A 17,294-nucleotide genomic window follows, 5' to 3' on the forward strand; every position below is an offset into this window, starting at 1 on the left:
TAGAAACATCAATGATGAAAATCATTGATCGGCTGCCTCCTACATGCCCGAGCTCAAAACCTGGGCATGTGCCGTTGGCCGGAATCAAACTCAGGACCCTTCAGTCTGCAGGCTGATGCTCTGTCCAATGAGCCAAACCGGCTATACTTTCTACCTCCACACATGCTCTGCCTCCCTTGGTATTAGCAGCCCACCTCAGAATGGTAAATTTGTGCACATTGATGAACCTACTTTGACACATCATGATCTCCCAAAGGCCATATCTATTTTTAAATTGGATTGTTTGTTTTCTTGCCCTTTTTTTTTGAGTCAGTGGTTTCCTTTGAAGCCTAAAGGTTTAAAATTTTGGTGCAACCTAGTTTTCCAAGTGTGTGTGTGTGTGTGTGTGTGTGTGTGTGTGTGTGTGTGTGTGTATATACTGTTTTTTCAGCACCATTTATTTTTTAAAATATATTTTTATTGATTTCAGAGAGCAAGGGAGAGGGAGAGAGAGAAACATCAATAATGAGAATCATTGAACGGCTGCGTCCTGCACACCCCCTAATGGGGATCGAGCCCACGACCTGGGCATGTGCCCTTGACCGGAATCGAACCCGGGACCCTTCAGTCCACAGGCCGATGCTCTACCAACTGAGCCAAACCAGCTAGGGCTCAGCACCATTTATTGAAAAGATTTCCTTTCTTCTGTGATTGCCTGTGCTTTGTCAAAGATCAGTTAGCTACATTTGCTTTCATTTCTATTCCCTTGAACTCTAGTACTTATTTTTATGACAATACCACATTGTATTTTATGTAGTTTAAAGTTTGGTTTTGTTGGCTATGAATATAGGGAAAATGAGGATATCATTATTATACTGTTTACTTTCAATCCTTCTTTCCTTTTCCCACTTTTACTGTATAGTTTAAATGTTGTTTTTGAAATTTTTTTGTTAATTCTCACCCAAGGATATTTTTTCCATTGATTTTTAGAGACTGGAAGGGTGGGTGGTGGCAGGGTGGGGTAGAGAGAGAGAGAAACAAGCATGGATGTGAGAGAGACACATTGATTGGTTGCATCCTGCATGCTCCCTGACGGGGTAGGGATACCCAGGTACGTGCTCTTGACCAGGAACCCGCAACCCTTCGGTGTGTGAGCCACATCGGCAGGGTTATAGTTAAAATGATTTTTACTGTTCAAGTACTTTCAGCTCTGAGTGTGATCTGTGAAATTTTACTTAATGTTTGCTTTCTTGCAATGTTCCATTTCTAGGGCACAAGTGTTTTTGCTTATTTAAAGAGGACATAGCTCTTCCTAACTTGATTATAAATTTTATTCTTACAATTTTTTCTTATCCTGCTTTTATGATAAAACTCAGAATGAAAGCAATTTCATCTTTTAAAAATAATACATAATTTTAAAAGATCATCTATATATATAAAAACCCAGTGACTGGAATGGCAGAACAACCGTTGGCTATGACGTGTACTGCGGCAGCCAACCAGCCTGATCTGGGCCCTGATCACCCCCCAACCCCCCACCAGCCAGTCCGGCCCCCAACACTCCAATTGGGGGTGGGGCCGGCCATCCAACTCCTGCGGTCCCTGCTCCCCGCCTGTTGGGCCCCCATCAGGGCCAGTCACCTGAACCCCACTCATGTACAAATTCATACACCAGGTTTCTAGTCTATATATTTGAAAGCCTAAGCGACTGAATGACCAGTTGACTGGTTGGTATGACGTGCACTGACCACCAGAGGGCAGAGGCTCAACACAGGAGCTGCCCCTGGTGGTCAGTGAGCTGCCACAGCCAACCTCCCGTGAGTGGCCAACCTTCCACAGTCCCTCCCCCCGGCTGGCCAAACTCCCTCGGTCCCTCCCCCTGGCCGGCCAACCTCCCGCAGTCCCTCCTCCCTGGCCCTCTGGCCAACCTCCCACGGTCCCTCCCCCTGGCCGGCCAGCCCCTCCAATCATTCCTGATCACCAGCCAAGCCAAGGGAACCCACCCATGCACAGATTTGTGCACTGGGCCTCTATTTGTATGTATTTTACAATTAGCCTCTGATTGGCAAAGAAAAATGGGTATTTACAGTATTTCCTTATTAAAGGAATATCTATTTTTAAATCATTGTTGAGAGTATTACAGATGTCCCCACCTCCCCCCTAATACCCCCCCCCCTTGGTTCCCGCCCTGCCCCAGGCCTTCACCACTTTATTGTCTGTGTCCAGAGGTAATGCATATATGCATGTAAGATCTTTTGTTAACCTCTCTTGCCTCCCCTTCCCTCCTCCCCCTTCCCTCTTGCCTCCTTCCCTCTGAGATTTGTCAGTCTGTTCCATGTTTCCATGCCTCTGGTTCAATTTTATTCATCAGTTCCTTTTTTTTAAAATATATTTTATTGATTTTTTACAGAGAGGAAGGGAGAGGGATAGAGACTTAGAAACATCCATGAGAGAGAAACATCGATCAGCTGCCTCCTGCACACCCCCTACTGGAGATGTGCCCTCAACCATGGTACATGCCCTTGACCGGAATCGAACCTGGGACTTTTCAGTCCACAGGCCAATGCTCTCGGCACTGAGCTAAACTAGTCAGGGCTCATCAGTTCCTTTTGTTCATTAGATTCTTTGTTCATTTATTTTGATTTTTAAATACAATTGTTGATAGTTATGTATTTATTGCCATTTTATTGTTCATATATTTGATCTTCTCCTCCCTTTCCTCCTCCCCCTCCTCCTCCTCTTTTCTCCTCCTCCTTTCTTCTCCTCCTCTTTTTAAAGAATACCCTTCAACATTTCATGTAATATGGTTTGGTGGTGATACACACCCCTGCTACCTACACACCCCTTAGTGGGGATCAAGCCTCCAGCCCAGGTATTTGCCTTGACCGGGAATGGAATCAGCTACGGGACGATTCTCAACAAACTGAGCCACATCAGCCAGGGCCATATTTTTCTATTTTATTCAATGCATTCCAATCCATTATCAATATTTATTTTGATTTGCAAATAATCCTTATTCTGGCTATTGGGAGCCACTTCAGGATGTCCTCTGTGTCCATTCCTGATCTTTATGTCATTTGAAAATATCACCATCAGTTGTATAGAACTTTTCATTTTTAATTTCTTCGAAAACAGGGTGGTCAGGGTTTATCTTATTCTTTCTCTTTCATCTGTTTCATAAGAAGCCCCAATTTCTTTTTGAGGACAGTGGTATTAAGGAATCAGTATCTTGGTGCTGGATGTGCTGTTGCAATTGGGATGTCACTGCTTCTAAGTGGACAAGACAAAGCTAGGGAATCTGTGTATGTACGTGTTTACATACATTTACATGTATATTTTTTCAGCCTATAACTTCAGTTTCTCTCTTACCTCTCAGGACTGCTTTTGCTGTGTCCCAGAGATTTTGGGTTGTTGTGTGTTCATTTTCGTTCGTTTCCAGGAAGTTTTTTATTTCTTTCTTGATCCCGTTGGTAACCCATTCATTGTTTAATAGCATGCTATTTAGCCTCCATGTGTTTAAATGTTTTTGGGTATTTTCACTATAGTTGATTTCTAATTTCATCCCACTCTGATCTAAGAAGATGCTTGATATGATTTCAATCTTTTTGAACTTGTAGAGATTTGTTTTGTGTCCTAATATGTGGTCTATCTTTTGAATGATCCATGCATACTTGAAAAGAATGTATATTCTGCAGCTTTGAGGTGAAATGTTCTATAAATGTCAATTGAATTCATCTGATCCAGCGTGTCCTTTAGAGTCACTGTTTCTTTGTTAATTTTTGTCTTGAAGATCTATCCAGTGAAGTCAGAGGGGTGTTAAAGTATCCTACTATGACTGTATTGTCGATTTCTCCCTCAAAGTCCTCTAGAAGTTTTTTATATATATATATTTAGGTACTCCTATGTTGGGTGCATATGTGCTTATCAGAGTTATATCCTCTTGTTGGATCGATCCCTTTAGTATTATGTAGTAACCTCTGTTGTCTCTTGTCATGGCCTTTATTTTGAAATATGTTTGTTGGATATGAGTATTGCTACTCTGGCTTTTTAAAAATTTTATCTATTTGCATGGAAAATTTTCTTCCATCCCTTCACTTTTATCCTGTGTGTGTTTTTTGTTTTGAGGTGGGACTCTTGTAGACAGCATATAGTTGGGTCATGTTTTTGTATCTGTTCAGCTATGCTGTCTTTTGATTGGAGCATTTAATCCATTTACATTTAAGATGATTACTGATCGGTACTTATTTGTTGCCATTTTAATTCTGTATGCCTAGGTTTTTCTCTCTCTTCTCATTACAGCAATCTCTTTAACATTGCTTGTAATGTTGATTTGGTGGTGATGTACACCTTTATCCTTTTTTGGGGAAACTCTTTATTTGACCTTCTGTTTTGAATGATAGCTTTGCTGGATAGAGTAATCTTGGTTTCAGATCCTTGCTTTCCATTACCTTGAGTACTTCATGCTATTCCCTCTGGCCTGTACAGTTTCTGATGAGTAATCAGGTGTCAGCCTTATGGGAGCTCCTTTGTAGGTAACAGTTTTGCTTTTCTTTTGCTGCCTTTAAGAGTCTCTCTTTGTCTTTAATTGTTGGTATTTTAATTATGATGTGTCTGGGCATGGGTCTGTTTGGATTCTTTTTGTTTGGGGTTCTCTGTGCCTCCTGAACTTGTGTGACTTTTTCCTTTGCCAGGTTAGGGAAGCTTTCTGCCATTATTTCTTCAACACATTCTCTATCTCTTTCTCTCTTTCTGCCTCTTCTGACACACCTGCTATTTGAATATTGTTAAGTTTAACATCCCAAAGCTTCCTTAAGATGTCCTTCTATTTTTTAATTGTTTTTTCATTTTGGTTCTCTGAGTGATTTTTTTCAACTTTGTCTTCTAATTTACTGATTTGATCCTCAAATTCCCCTAATCTGTGTATTCCTTCCAATGTGTTCTTTATTTGTGCTGTGCCATTCTTTATTTTCATAGTTACTGTATCTTTTCTCATGCTGTTGAGCATCTTTACCAGCATTATTCTGAACTTTATATCAGATAAATCTTTTTTATTAAATATATTTTATTGATTGCAGAGAGGAAGGGAGAGGGAAAGATAGAAACATCAATGATGAGAGAGAATCATTGATTGGTTGCCTCCTGCATGCCCCCTACTGGAGTTCAAGCCTGCAACCCATCATGTGCCCTTGACTAGAATCAAACCCAGGATCCTTCAGCCCCCAGGCCAATGCTCTGTCCACTGAGTCATGCTCTTTCCACTGAATCAAACCAGCTAGGGCACAGATCAATTTCTTATCTCCATTTCATTTATCTCTTCTGGAAAATTCTCTTGTTCTTTCATTTGGGTGTTGTTTCTATGTCTCCTCATTTTGGCTGCCTGTTTGGGTTTGTGACTGTGTATTAGGTAGATCTGCTATGCCTCTCAGTCTCTAGTGTAGACAGTGTCAAACACTGTTTCTGTCTAATTAGATTAGGCAAAGACTCAATACCTCCAGAGATCGCCTCTGTCTACGCCAGGGGTGGGCAAACTTTTTGACTCGAGGGCCACAATGGGTTCTTAAACTGGACAGGAGGGCCGGAACAAAAGCATGGATGGAGTGTTTGTGTGAACTAATATAAATTCAAAGTAAACATCATTACATAAAAGGGTACGGTCTTTTTTTTCAATAGTTTTATTCATTTCAAACAGGCCAGATCCGGCCCTTGGGCCGTAGTTTGCCCATGGCTGGTCTACGCAGTGGTTCTCAACCTTCCTAATGCTGCGACCCTTTAATACAGTTCCTCATGTTGTGGTGACCCCCAATTTCATTGTTACAAATTGAACATAATTAAAGCATAGTGATTAATCACAAAAACAATATGTAATTATATATGTGTTTTCCGATGGTCTAAGGCAGTGATGGTGAACCTTTTGAGCTCGGCGTGTCAGCATTTTGAAAAACCCTAACTTAACTCTGGTGCCGTGTCACATATAGAAATTTTTTGATATTTGCAACCATAGTAAAACATAGATTTATATTTTTGATATTTATTTTATATATTTAAATGCCATTTAACAGAGAAAAATCAATCAAAAAATGAGTTCACATGTCACCTCTGACACACGTGTCAGGTTCGCCATTACTGGTCTAAGGCGACCCCTGTGAAAGGGTCATTCGACCCACAAAGGGGTCGCGACCCACAGGTTGAGAACCGCTGGTCTACAGACTGATAGGATTCTGTCTTGAATTGCCCTCAGGCAATCATCCACAGAGGTACTTCGAATTTTTTCTACAGGGTGGGGCAGTTGCTTCTGCCTGGACGCTAATTGTTATTCTCAGTCTCTTATTGGGCCTCAGAAACTTTTTTCTACCGTGGGGCAAGGTATTTTCCAATATGGTGGGTCAGCGGTCTTCACCCCAGGCAAAGCCACCTGTGTAGCAAATGTCTGTGTGAGAAAGATGACCTCTGCACAGGAAGCCAGGGTGTCTGCCTTCTGAGCTCTTACCCCAGAGCCCCCAGTCCTGGCTTCTGCTCACACAGCTCCAGTGCACTCTGCCCTCCCTCTGCCGGAGCACAAGGTGAGTGGCTTCACAGGGAATTTTGTGTCCTGGCACTTTAAGAGGGTGCCTTCCAGCCATCTCTCCCTGTCAGATAGCAACCCCACTGCTTTTCCCAGCCGTATGTTATGTGGGTACCCTTCTCAGTTCTGGTGCCTCTGCTGGGCGGCTTAGCTTGGGGATTAGTTCCCAGAGTTCTCAGTGGCAACCCCCCACAGCTATCTCTCTGGAACATCAGCTGCCATCTGCAGGCGCCTGGACAGCCCTCTCATACTTTCACCCATCCAATCTCTATGCGGTGTCCACTTCCCATCTTGGTTTTCAGAGTTCTCTCCAGTGAGTCTTTTGTTGATTATTTAGGAAGTTTTTCTGTATTTTACTTGTAATTCCTGTTTGGTCCTGGGAGCGTGTCCATGCCGCATCCACTTACTCTGCCGCCATTTTTAAACTCTCCTTGTTCATTTCTTAAAGCTGTTTGAGAGTATTATCTACTCCCGCATATGCAATCATATGATGAAATCTTTCTTTCTTGAAAGCTCCTGTAGTCTAGCCCTGTTAGACTGCTTAGCAAGGGATACTTATTTGTTTTTATTAAACATTTTTTTCAATTACAATTGACATTCAACATTATATTAGTTCACGTGTATAGCATAGTGGTTAGACATTTACATACCTCATGAAGTGATCCTTCCCATAAGTAGGTCTAGAACCCTCCTGACAACAGACCTAATTATTACAATACTAGAGACCCGGTGCACGAAATTCTTGCATGGGTAGGGTCCCTAGGCCTGGCCGGCAATCAGGGCCAATTGGGGCCTTCTGGCTGCTGGCCGGGACCTGCCTTCCCCCGGCTGCTGGCTGGGGCCTTCCTTTGTTCTGCACCACCCCCTGGTGATTTTATAAAATATAAAATCAATATTTTTATTGATTTCATATCAATAAAAATATATTTAAAAATATTTTTTTTATTTCAGAGAGGAAGGAAGTGGGGAGAAAGAGATAGAAATATCAATGATGAGAGAGAATTATTGATTGGCTGCCTCCTGCACACCCCACACTGGGGATCAAGCCCATATCCCGGCATGTGCCCTGACCGGGAATTGAACTGTGACCTCCTGGTTCATAGGTTGATGCTCAATCCCTGAGCTACACCGGCCAGGCCCACTTTGTGCTTTTTATTTTATTTACCTTGTTTACCCTATTTTTGAACAGCACATGGCAGGGCAAAAGTAGGTTTACAATTGTGAGTACTTGAAATAGTTTATTCTTGTGTTATTTATTATTATTGTATTATTTTTCATACGAACAACTTTAAACTTTTGCCTTACCTAATATATGAGGAATACATCCTTAATAAGAATTTGTTAAGGAATTTGTTAAGAATACTTTTCTTTCTTAAAACTTTAAATTGGCCCTAACCAGTTTTGCTCAGTGGTTAGAGCGTCGGCCTGCGGACTGAAGGGTTCCAGGTTTGATTCTGATCAAGGGCATGTACCTTGGTTTCGGGCACATCCCCAGTAGGGGGTGTGCAGGAGGCAGCTGATCAATGTTTTTCTCTCATCAATGTTTCTAACTCTATCAATCTCCCTTCCTCTCTGTAAAAAATCAATAAAATATATTTTTAAAAAACACACAAAAAACTTTAAATTGAAATATAAAGTTTAAGTAAAAAGTAAACACACCTCTGTAATCTAACACTCCCATGACCATACTGAACATTAATAACACCCCAAGAAGTCCCTCTCTTTCCCCCTCTCATTACTCTTTTCCCAAAGTCAGCCACTTGCTTGAGTATTTTTTTAGCTAGAGTTTTGTGCATTTTAGTTTATTTTTTCTTCAGCTTTACTGAGGTATAATTGACATTACTTGAGTTTTAATCACAAAGATTTCTTTTCTCTAATTCTGACCTTTTTATGCGTGGAATTGTATACTATGCACTCGTTTACAACTGGCTACAAAGGTCCACTTCAAATTATCTGTCCTGATAGTGGGCAAAGGATTATGCAGAAAAGTGTGCTTTGTACCAGTTAACAAAGGGATTTTTTAGGAGGAAAAAAACATTAGTGTATCTCATTATAATATGGGTAAAAATTTTGCCACCTTTACTCTGAAACATTGAGTTTTTAAAACTAATGTTTATGAGTAATTTCCAGTGGCTGGCAAAGTATTTTTAATAGTGAATGAATATAGAGTGTGATTAATGTTCTTTAAATCCAAAGGTAAGCACTGTCAGAGAAAAAATCTGGCAGTAAATAATCCCAGAATATAGACAGTGGCTAAAACTTTGTCTAGGTTGGTTGGGTTTTAGGTGATTCACACCTCTCCCCCGCCTCCCCTGCTACCTAGCATACTTTTGTCCTTTCAAAGTTTTAAAATTATATATGTGTTACACGCATTATTAGGAGGGCAGAATAGATTTCCCTGCACCATTTAGCTGAGTGCCCTGAAGTATACAGTGGGGCCTTGACTTACGAGTGTCCCGACTAACGAGTTTTGTGAGATACCAGCTGTCTCTCCGCTGATTTTTTGCATTGAGTTGACAGAGTAATTTGAGTTAACGAGCTCCTTAACGAACTCCTTAACGAGATCGGTCGTGGAACGAATTAAACTCTGTAAGTCAGGGCCCCACTGTAATTGTGTGATTTTATTTGCTTTAACAGGTATTTCTTTGGAAATGGCAGCTGTGACAGTAAAGGAAGAATCAGAAGATCCCGATTACTATCAATATAACATTCAAGGTAATACTATCTAATAGTTTTTCTTTCCAAAAGTTATTAGTGGTGAAAATTTAAATTTATCAGTTGCCTGAGTTCTTGAGATGCTTTTTATTTATTGTTCCTTGATTGGCATGTATACTTGTAATTTAGCACTAGAATAAAACAGATTTTAAAAACAGGGCAATATAATAAACTTAAACAATTACAGAGGAAATGTAAAGTAGCCATTAAATTAATATATATATTATGCATATATATATACATATAAATATGTTGTTGTTTTTGTTGTTAATCCTCACCTGAGGATATTTTTTAATATTGATTTTTTACAGAGAGGAAGGGAGAGGGATAGAGAGTTAGGAACATCGATGAGAGAGAAACATCAATCAGCTGCCTCCTGCACACCCCCTACTGGGGATGTGCCCGCAGCCAAGGTTACATGCCCTGACCGGAATCGAACCTGGGACCCTTGAGTCCACAGGCTGCCGCTCTATCCACTGAGCCAAACTGGTTAGGGCGAGGATATTTTTTCTTACTGCTTTTCAGAGAGAGTGGAAGGGAGGGAGGAAAGTGGGGGGAGAGAGAGAGAGAGAAACATCTATGTGAGAGAGACACATTGACTGGTTGCCTCCCACACATGCCTGGACTGGGAGCAAGGAGCCAACCTGCAATTGGTGCACTGGCCGATGCTCTAACCATTGAGCACACTGGCCAGGGCTAATATTCTTAAAAACAAAAGTGGCACAATTTAGAATTCAACTCCAGTTTCTAACATTATTTAAGGCATAAATGGTCTTCTGAAACTTTAATAGTTCTATTTGTGCAATAAAAATAACTATCATTATCTTAGAAATCTATAAAAGGTAAGACAAATTTTAGCTGTTTTTTATTTTGTTACCTTTTGCTCGATTATGAGGAAGGAATTAAAGGTTATAATTTCACAATGGAGTTCTCTTTTATGCATCAATGGATTTTAGTTTAGAAGAATATTTTCTAGATTTAATAATAAGTTTAATTTTTATAGATGCATAAGGTACATCAAAACATTTAAAGAGTGAAATCTGATTAGTTTTTTTATATATGCTTATCATGCTATCTTCACTGCAATCAAGATAATGAAATGTCCCTAACCTCCAAGTTTCCTTGTGTCCCATTGTCATTCACTGTTCTCTCTAATCAATCATTGCTCTGTTTTCTATTACTTTAAATTAGTTTCCATTTTTAAGAAATTTATATAAATGGAATCATCATCAAGTATGTACTATTTCTTGGGGTAGGGTTCTGTGAATTCCTTCATCCCACATAATTGTTTTGAAATTCATCCATGATGTTGCATATATCACTAGCTAATTCCATTTTATTATTGAGTGTTATTCCACTGTATGGCTATACGGTAATTTGTTTATCCCTTTCTATTTGTTTATCCCTTTCTATTTGTTTATCCCTTTCTATTTATTGACATTTGGTTGATTTCCAGTTTGGGGCTATTAAAAAATAAAGCTGCTGTTGATTTTTGTGTGTAAATTTTTGTGTGGAATATGCCTTCATTTCTCTCGAGTAGATTGCTAAAAATGGAATAGCTGGGACATATGGTAGGTATTCAACTTTTTAAGAAATTGCCAAACTACTTTACAGAGAGCATATAGCACTAACATTTCCTTCCTCAGTGTATGGGAGTTCTAGTTGCTCCACATCTTTGTCAACACTTATACAGTCAGTCTTGTTCTTTTTAGCCATTTTAGTGAGTGTCTTATGGAACCTCATTTTGTTTTTAATATGCATTTGCTTAATAGGTTTAGTTCATTTAAGAAGATAAGCCTTGCCCTAGCCAGTTTGACTCAATGGATAGAGCGTCGGCCTGCAAACTGAAAGGTCCCAGGTTCCATTCTGGTCAAGGGCACATGCCCAGGTTGTGGGCTCGATCCCCAGTGGGGGACTTGCAGGAGGCAGCCGATCCATGATTCTCTCTCATCGTGGATGTTTCTATCTCTCTCTCCTTCCTCCTTCCTCTCTAAAATCAATAAACTATATTAAAAAAAAAGAAGATGATTAGCCTTTATCAATTCTGTAACATGAAAATATTATGAATAAATTTATTCTGGTTTGTAATCATGTGAATGAATAACTGATACATATATTAAACCATTTCATAGTGAATTTTATCTGTCAGTTTTGAACATTTTGTGTGACATTTGGAATTGCATAGTTGAAAGGTTGAGATAATTTTGAGGATTTTTAATTAAAAGTTAAAATTTTGGAAAATATTTAGCCTTTAAGCAGTTGTTGGTACCCTAATAACATTTGCATACATTTAATATTGTTATATTCACCTTTTTTTACACAGATTATGATTAATTTTTAAAATAGGTTTATTTTTGTTTTTGATATTGCCATTTAAAAAACAAATTGATTTCGCCCTAACCAGTTTGGCTCAGTGGATAGAGCATCGGCCTGCAGACTCAAGGGTCCCGGGTTCGATTCTGGTCAAGGGCATGTACCTCGGTTGCGGGCACATCCCCAGTGGGGAGTGTGCAGGAGGCAGCTGATCGATGTTTCTCTCTCATTGATGTTTCTAACTCTCTATCCCTCTCCCTTCCTCTCTGTAAAAAATCAATAAAATATATTTTTTTAAAAATTGATTTCAAAGAGGAAGGGAGAGGGAAAGAGAGATAGGAACATCAATGAGAGAGAGTCATTGATTGGCCGCCTCCCACATGCCCCATACTGGGAATCAAGCCCACAACCCGGATATATGGCCTGACCCGGAATCCTCATCGCTCAACCACTGAGCCACTCTGGCCGGGCGTTACTGCCTTTTTAACATTTCCATTATGTCATCCATGATTATAGAAGCTTTTTTCTGTCCCCTTTTGAAATTGGGAGTGATGATGACTGAATAGTAAGAGTTGGAAGTCAGGGACAGCCGCTTGTGACGTGCACGGGACCCGGGCGCTGCAGCAGCTGCAGAGCCAGCGCCTCCAGCTCTGGCTCCCGGGCATGTAAAGGGGACGCGTGGTGGCCCGGGCAAGGGGATGGAAGGCAGGTGGAGGGGATGGCCCAGAAGCACATCATCCACGGCCCCTCCACACCGGAGGCACTCATGAGCCGGAGCCCCGAAATCCGAGGGAGGATAAGATACCGCGTCCCCTCCAATTCCCGTAAGCACCCAGGCTTCATCCTGCGCCCGAATACCTCTGCGAGCCTCTGTCTCCACTCTGCACTTCAGACTCAGCCGGGACAGACTTCTGCAGCCACCGCGCCGCACCCTGCTGGAGAAGCTCAGAGATCCTGTGCCCCTTTTATTTGAGGAACTCTTTGGGACGACATGGAATGATTTGATCATTCTGCACAAAACTGCCCTACAGGAGCTCTGGATGAGGGCTGGAGACCAACAGTCCCTACGGGTAGTGCTCAGGGTGGTGTACCAACCATGACTGGGTATTTTCCGTTGCTGGCCTCTGATGCCCGTCTAGGGCATGTCGGGGTCTGGCGTGGGAGGCTCCTACCTCCCCAAGCTCCATTGCTTCTGCTGCTCGCTTGCTTCGGACTCTGGCACAAACTCCACCCGCTGACACGGTCCTTCCGGGGAATTGGACGGCGGGATGGCGGTGCAGGGCACGTTGCGTGCTTCCTCCTGACCTTCGATGTTGACGGGACTATCGTGGACAAAAACAGCGGCGACTTGATAGTACGCGCCACGCCGGTCCAGAGGCTGCTGGAGGGCCTGTGCGCCACCTTCCGCAAGAGCTTCTATGAGTATATGCAGGAGGGCTTCAAGTACCTGGGTGAGCAGGGCGTGCAACTGCGGGACCTGCGTGCTGTTTATTAAGCCCTCCCCAGTTCCCCGGGCTTGGGCGACATGCTGCAGTTTGTGGCCCAGTAGGGTGCCTGCCTCGAGGTGATTCTCATCTCAGATGCCAGCACCTTCAGCGTGGAGAGCGCTCTGGGTGTGTTCGGCCGCATCCTCAGCAACCCGTCGGGGCCTGATGCACGGGGCTGCTGGCCCTGCGGCCCTTCCACATGCACAGCTGCACGAGGTGCCCCACCAACATGGTGCAAGCACAAGGTGCTCAGCGACTACCTGTGCAGGCGGACCCAAGACGTGCACTTCGAGCGCCTCGCCAATGATTTCTGCCTCTTGGGGCTGCTGACCAGCGGTGACGTGGCCTTCCCGCACCGCGGCTATCCCAGGCACCCCGTATCCAGGAGGCACAGAAGGTCGAGCCCAGCTCGTTCTGTGCTATGGTGGTGCTTGGGGAGACCGCCTCCATCTGCAGCAGCAGCCCCAAAGGCAGAAAAGCCAGATGGAACAGTCGCCTCCTGGTGGTGGAACGAGGTAGCACACTGTCAGGTTTGGGTCGGACCAGCCAGGAACCTCGAAGCTGTGTCTCCGTGTCTTCTCGTACTCCAGCCTCGTCTATGCAGCAAGACCAGGGACTTAACCAAAGTCACCCGCCGTGGGCTGGGCCCTCTGCGGTCCCCTCCTCGCTTATGGAACAGAAAGCCATGATGTTTTTAAAGCAGAGCCAGTGAAACCCAAGCCCCTGCTCTTCGGTGTTTAGAGCTATTAAAGCAAGTGAAGGGGGAGAAGAGGAAAGGGTTGGAAATCGGATATTTTGAGAGGGTAAAAGATTATATGAAATGATATCTTAAATGCAATTGAAGAAGATGAGAGCTTGACAACTAGTTTTTTACTTAGCAAGCTGAGATACAGTTTGCATATTTTTCCCAATAATTGAATTGACAATCTTTGTATATTCTGAGTAAAAGTCCTTTGTGGAGTGATTTGCAAATAGTTTAATTTGAAGTCAAATGTATGTATTTTCTGCCTGGCTGCCATGGCTCAGTGGTTGAGCATTGACCCATGAACCAAGACGTCACAGTTCGATTCCCAGCCAGGGCACATGCCCAGGTTGCAGGCTCAATTCCCAGTGGGAGGAGGCAGCTGATTGATGATATTCTCTCATCACTGATGTTTCTGTCCCTCTCCCTTCCTCTCTGAAATTAATAAAAATATGTTTAAAAAATTTTTAATGTATGTTCTTCCCCTTGTATGGATTGTGCTTAAGTATCATAGCCAAGAAATCTTGGCCTGACCCAACATCACAGAGATTTCCTTCTATATTTCATAAATGTTTTTATAGCTTTACACTTAGGTCTGTGATTAGTTAGACCTGGGTTTTGTATAGTGTTCAAGATACTGAGCTGACACTTAATGCCTATGGATATTCAGGTTTTCCAGTATCATCTGTTGAAAAAATTGTCCCTTTTCCATTGCATTACCTTTACATCTTTCTGTTTCTTGAGTATATTCTCTTACATTGATCTCTGTGTCTGTCCTTTTGCAAAAATTACATTGAGTACTGTAACTTATAGTAAGTCTTGAAGTTAGACTGTGAGAGTCCTTCAAATTTGTTCTTTTTAAAAATTATTTTGCCTATTTTAGCCCCTTTTCATATGAATTTTAAAAATCAGCTTGTTGATTGGTTAAAAAGTCCTTTGGGGATCTTAATGATGATTTTGCTGAATCTATAGACAAACTTGGCTTGAATATCTTAATGTGGGCTAGTAGTTTTATTGCTAGCTTTACCCAGTGGCCAGATAAGTTTCTATTGAATGAGTATAAAAAAAAATTTTTGCATAAATATTAAAGGCATGCCTTAAAATTAAATACCCATTGCATTTTATAGTTATTTATTACATGTTCCTACAACTAATAGCTTTTTAAAGTATGATACTTTGTAAAACACTGTGTAATATGAAAACACAAGAATTCTTGTGATCCATCCGCAGTGTGTTAATATAGACTAATTAATGAGCATGGCATACATATCATCATTTTAGCTCTGCCTTGATTTCCATTATCATTGCATTATTTTCAGTATAGAGATCTTGTACATACTTTGTTAGATTTATATCTAAGTTGTTAATGTTTATTGTGTTGCCTTAAGTGGTACTGTTCTTTTACATTTCAGCTTCCAACTGTTTATTGCTAATATATAGAATTACAATAGGTTTTTTATGTGCTGACCTTGTATCTTGTGACCTAGTTAAAATTCACTTATTATTCTAGCAACTTTTTGTAAAATCTTAGGGATTTTCTTAGTAGATATTGTTATTTTTCCTTTTCTTTTTTTTTATATTAATTGTACTGGCTCGATCATCTAGTGTTATGGTGAATTGGAGTAGTGAGAGCAGACATCCCTACCTTGTTCACAGTTTTATAAGGAAATCTTTCAGTATAATAGCTGTGGGTTTTTTGTTGATGCTCTTCATCAGTTTCAGGAAGTTCTCTGTGTCAGTTTGTGAAGAATTTTTATGCTGGGTATTTGTAAATGTCCTTTATTGTATCTGAGGTGATTAAATAATTTTTCTTGTTTAGAATATTCAAATGGTAATTGATACTAATTTTCAAATGTTGAATCATCTAGGTATTCCTGGGATAATAAACCCTACTTGGTTATTTTTAAATTTCTTTTAATCGATTTAGGACTGTTTATAAAATTTCTTCTTGATTGATTTGACAAATTGTATCTTTTAAGGAACTTGTCTACTTTGTCTTGTTTTCTTTTTTATTTTAATATTTGTAAAGTTTATCACTGATCTCCCATTTCCAATTTTGTAATTTGTGTCTTTTTTTTTTTTTCCTTGGTAGGCCTAGCTCATGTTTTGTCAAGCTTGGCAATATTGATATTTAGATCAAACCGTTCATTGTTGTGGATATGTGTTGTATGCTGTGTATCATAGGATGTTTAGTAGCCTCTGTGATCTCTAACCACCAGGTATCAGTAGCAGTTTCTAGTTGTGACAATTAAAACTATCTCTAGAGACCATTGGTCCAGGTCTATAGTTTTCTCAAACAATTTTTTTCCTCAATGACCCAGCTTTTACTTTGTGATTTTTGCTCTTACGTTTCTTTTTTTTTCTGCTTGGCCTAATTTTATCTGTTTTTATTTTATTTCTTAAGATAGAAGCTTAAATCATTGATTTGAGATTTTTTTTCTAATACAAGCATTTAATGCCATAAACTTCCCTCTTTTTTTTTTTTAAAGATAACGTCTTTTTTTTTTTTTTTAATATATTTTATTGATTTTTTTACAGAGAGGAAGGGAGAGGGATAGAGAGTTAGAAACATCGATGAGAGAGAAACATCGACCAGCTGCCTCCTGCACACTCCCCACTGGGGATGTGCCCGCAACCAAGGTACATGCCCTTGACCGGAATCGAACCTGGGACCTTTCAGTCTGCAGGCCGACGCTCTATCCACTGAGCCAAACCGGTTTCGGCAACTTCCCTCTTAAGCATTACTTTTGCACTATCCCATAAACTTTGATTTGTATTTTCATTCAATTCAAAATATTTTCTACTTTCTCTTGTGATTTCCTCTTTGTTCTGTGATTTATAAAGAAGTGTGTAGTTTAATTTCCCTATACTTGTGGACTTTTCAGATATGGTTCTGTTACCAATTTTTAGTTTATTTCCATTGTGTTTAGAGAACATTCTTTGTATAATTTTGGTTATTTTAACTTTGTTAAGGTTGGTTGATACAGTGGTACGGATCTGCTGTATCCTTACTGATATTTCTGTCTACTTGTTCTATAAATTGCAAGAGTATTAAAATGTCAAATGGTCTCTGTGGGTTTATCTGTTTCTCCTTTCAGATTTGTCACTTGTGCTTTATGCCTCTTAAGTGTATCTTAGAAGTTCTTTCCCTTTGACTACTTTCCTGGCAACCAACCCTTGTCCTGACTTGTAACAGCCTAGATTAGTTTTTCTGTTTTGTATTTCATGTAAATAGAATCCTTCAGCATGTACTCTTTGTTTTAGGCTTCTTTTGTAAAGCAATTTGTGAGACGTATTGTTGGGTATACTTCATTTATTTGCATTGCTGTATTATAATTTCTAAAATGCTTTTTAAAATGAAATGTTTAAAATCTACAAGCAAAATGTACATTTGCTCAGGTTTACTGAATCTTAATATTTTCTTGTCCCCATTCCCACATGACATAACATGCCAAAAATGTAATTGACACCCTCCTTTGAGCTCTTCGGATTCCCA

General features: G+C 40.6%; 1 protein-coding gene and 1 pseudogene across 8 annotated transcripts in view; both read left to right on the top strand.

Moving 5' to 3' along the window:
* The window catches only part of GTF2I (general transcription factor IIi), a 129,205-nt gene that overhangs the window by 54,232 nt on the left and 57,679 nt on the right, over positions 1-17,294 (top strand). For all 8 annotated transcript variants that reach the window (XM_036308742.1, XM_036308743.1, XM_036308746.1 and 5 more), the window contains one exon: positions 9,179-9,256. In XM_036308742.1, coding sequence (XP_036164635.1) covers positions 9,179-9,256 — 78 coding nt within the window. The remainder of the gene's footprint in view (positions 1-9,178; positions 9,257-17,294) is intronic.
* Positions 11,891-14,149, top strand: LOC118656047 (annotated as a pseudogene).

This window comes from Myotis myotis, unplaced genomic scaffold (genome assembly GCF_014108235.1).
Source record: "Myotis myotis isolate mMyoMyo1 unplaced genomic scaffold, mMyoMyo1.p scaffold_m19_p_5, whole genome shotgun sequence".
Taxonomy (NCBI): Eukaryota; Metazoa; Chordata; class Mammalia; order Chiroptera; family Vespertilionidae; genus Myotis; species Myotis myotis.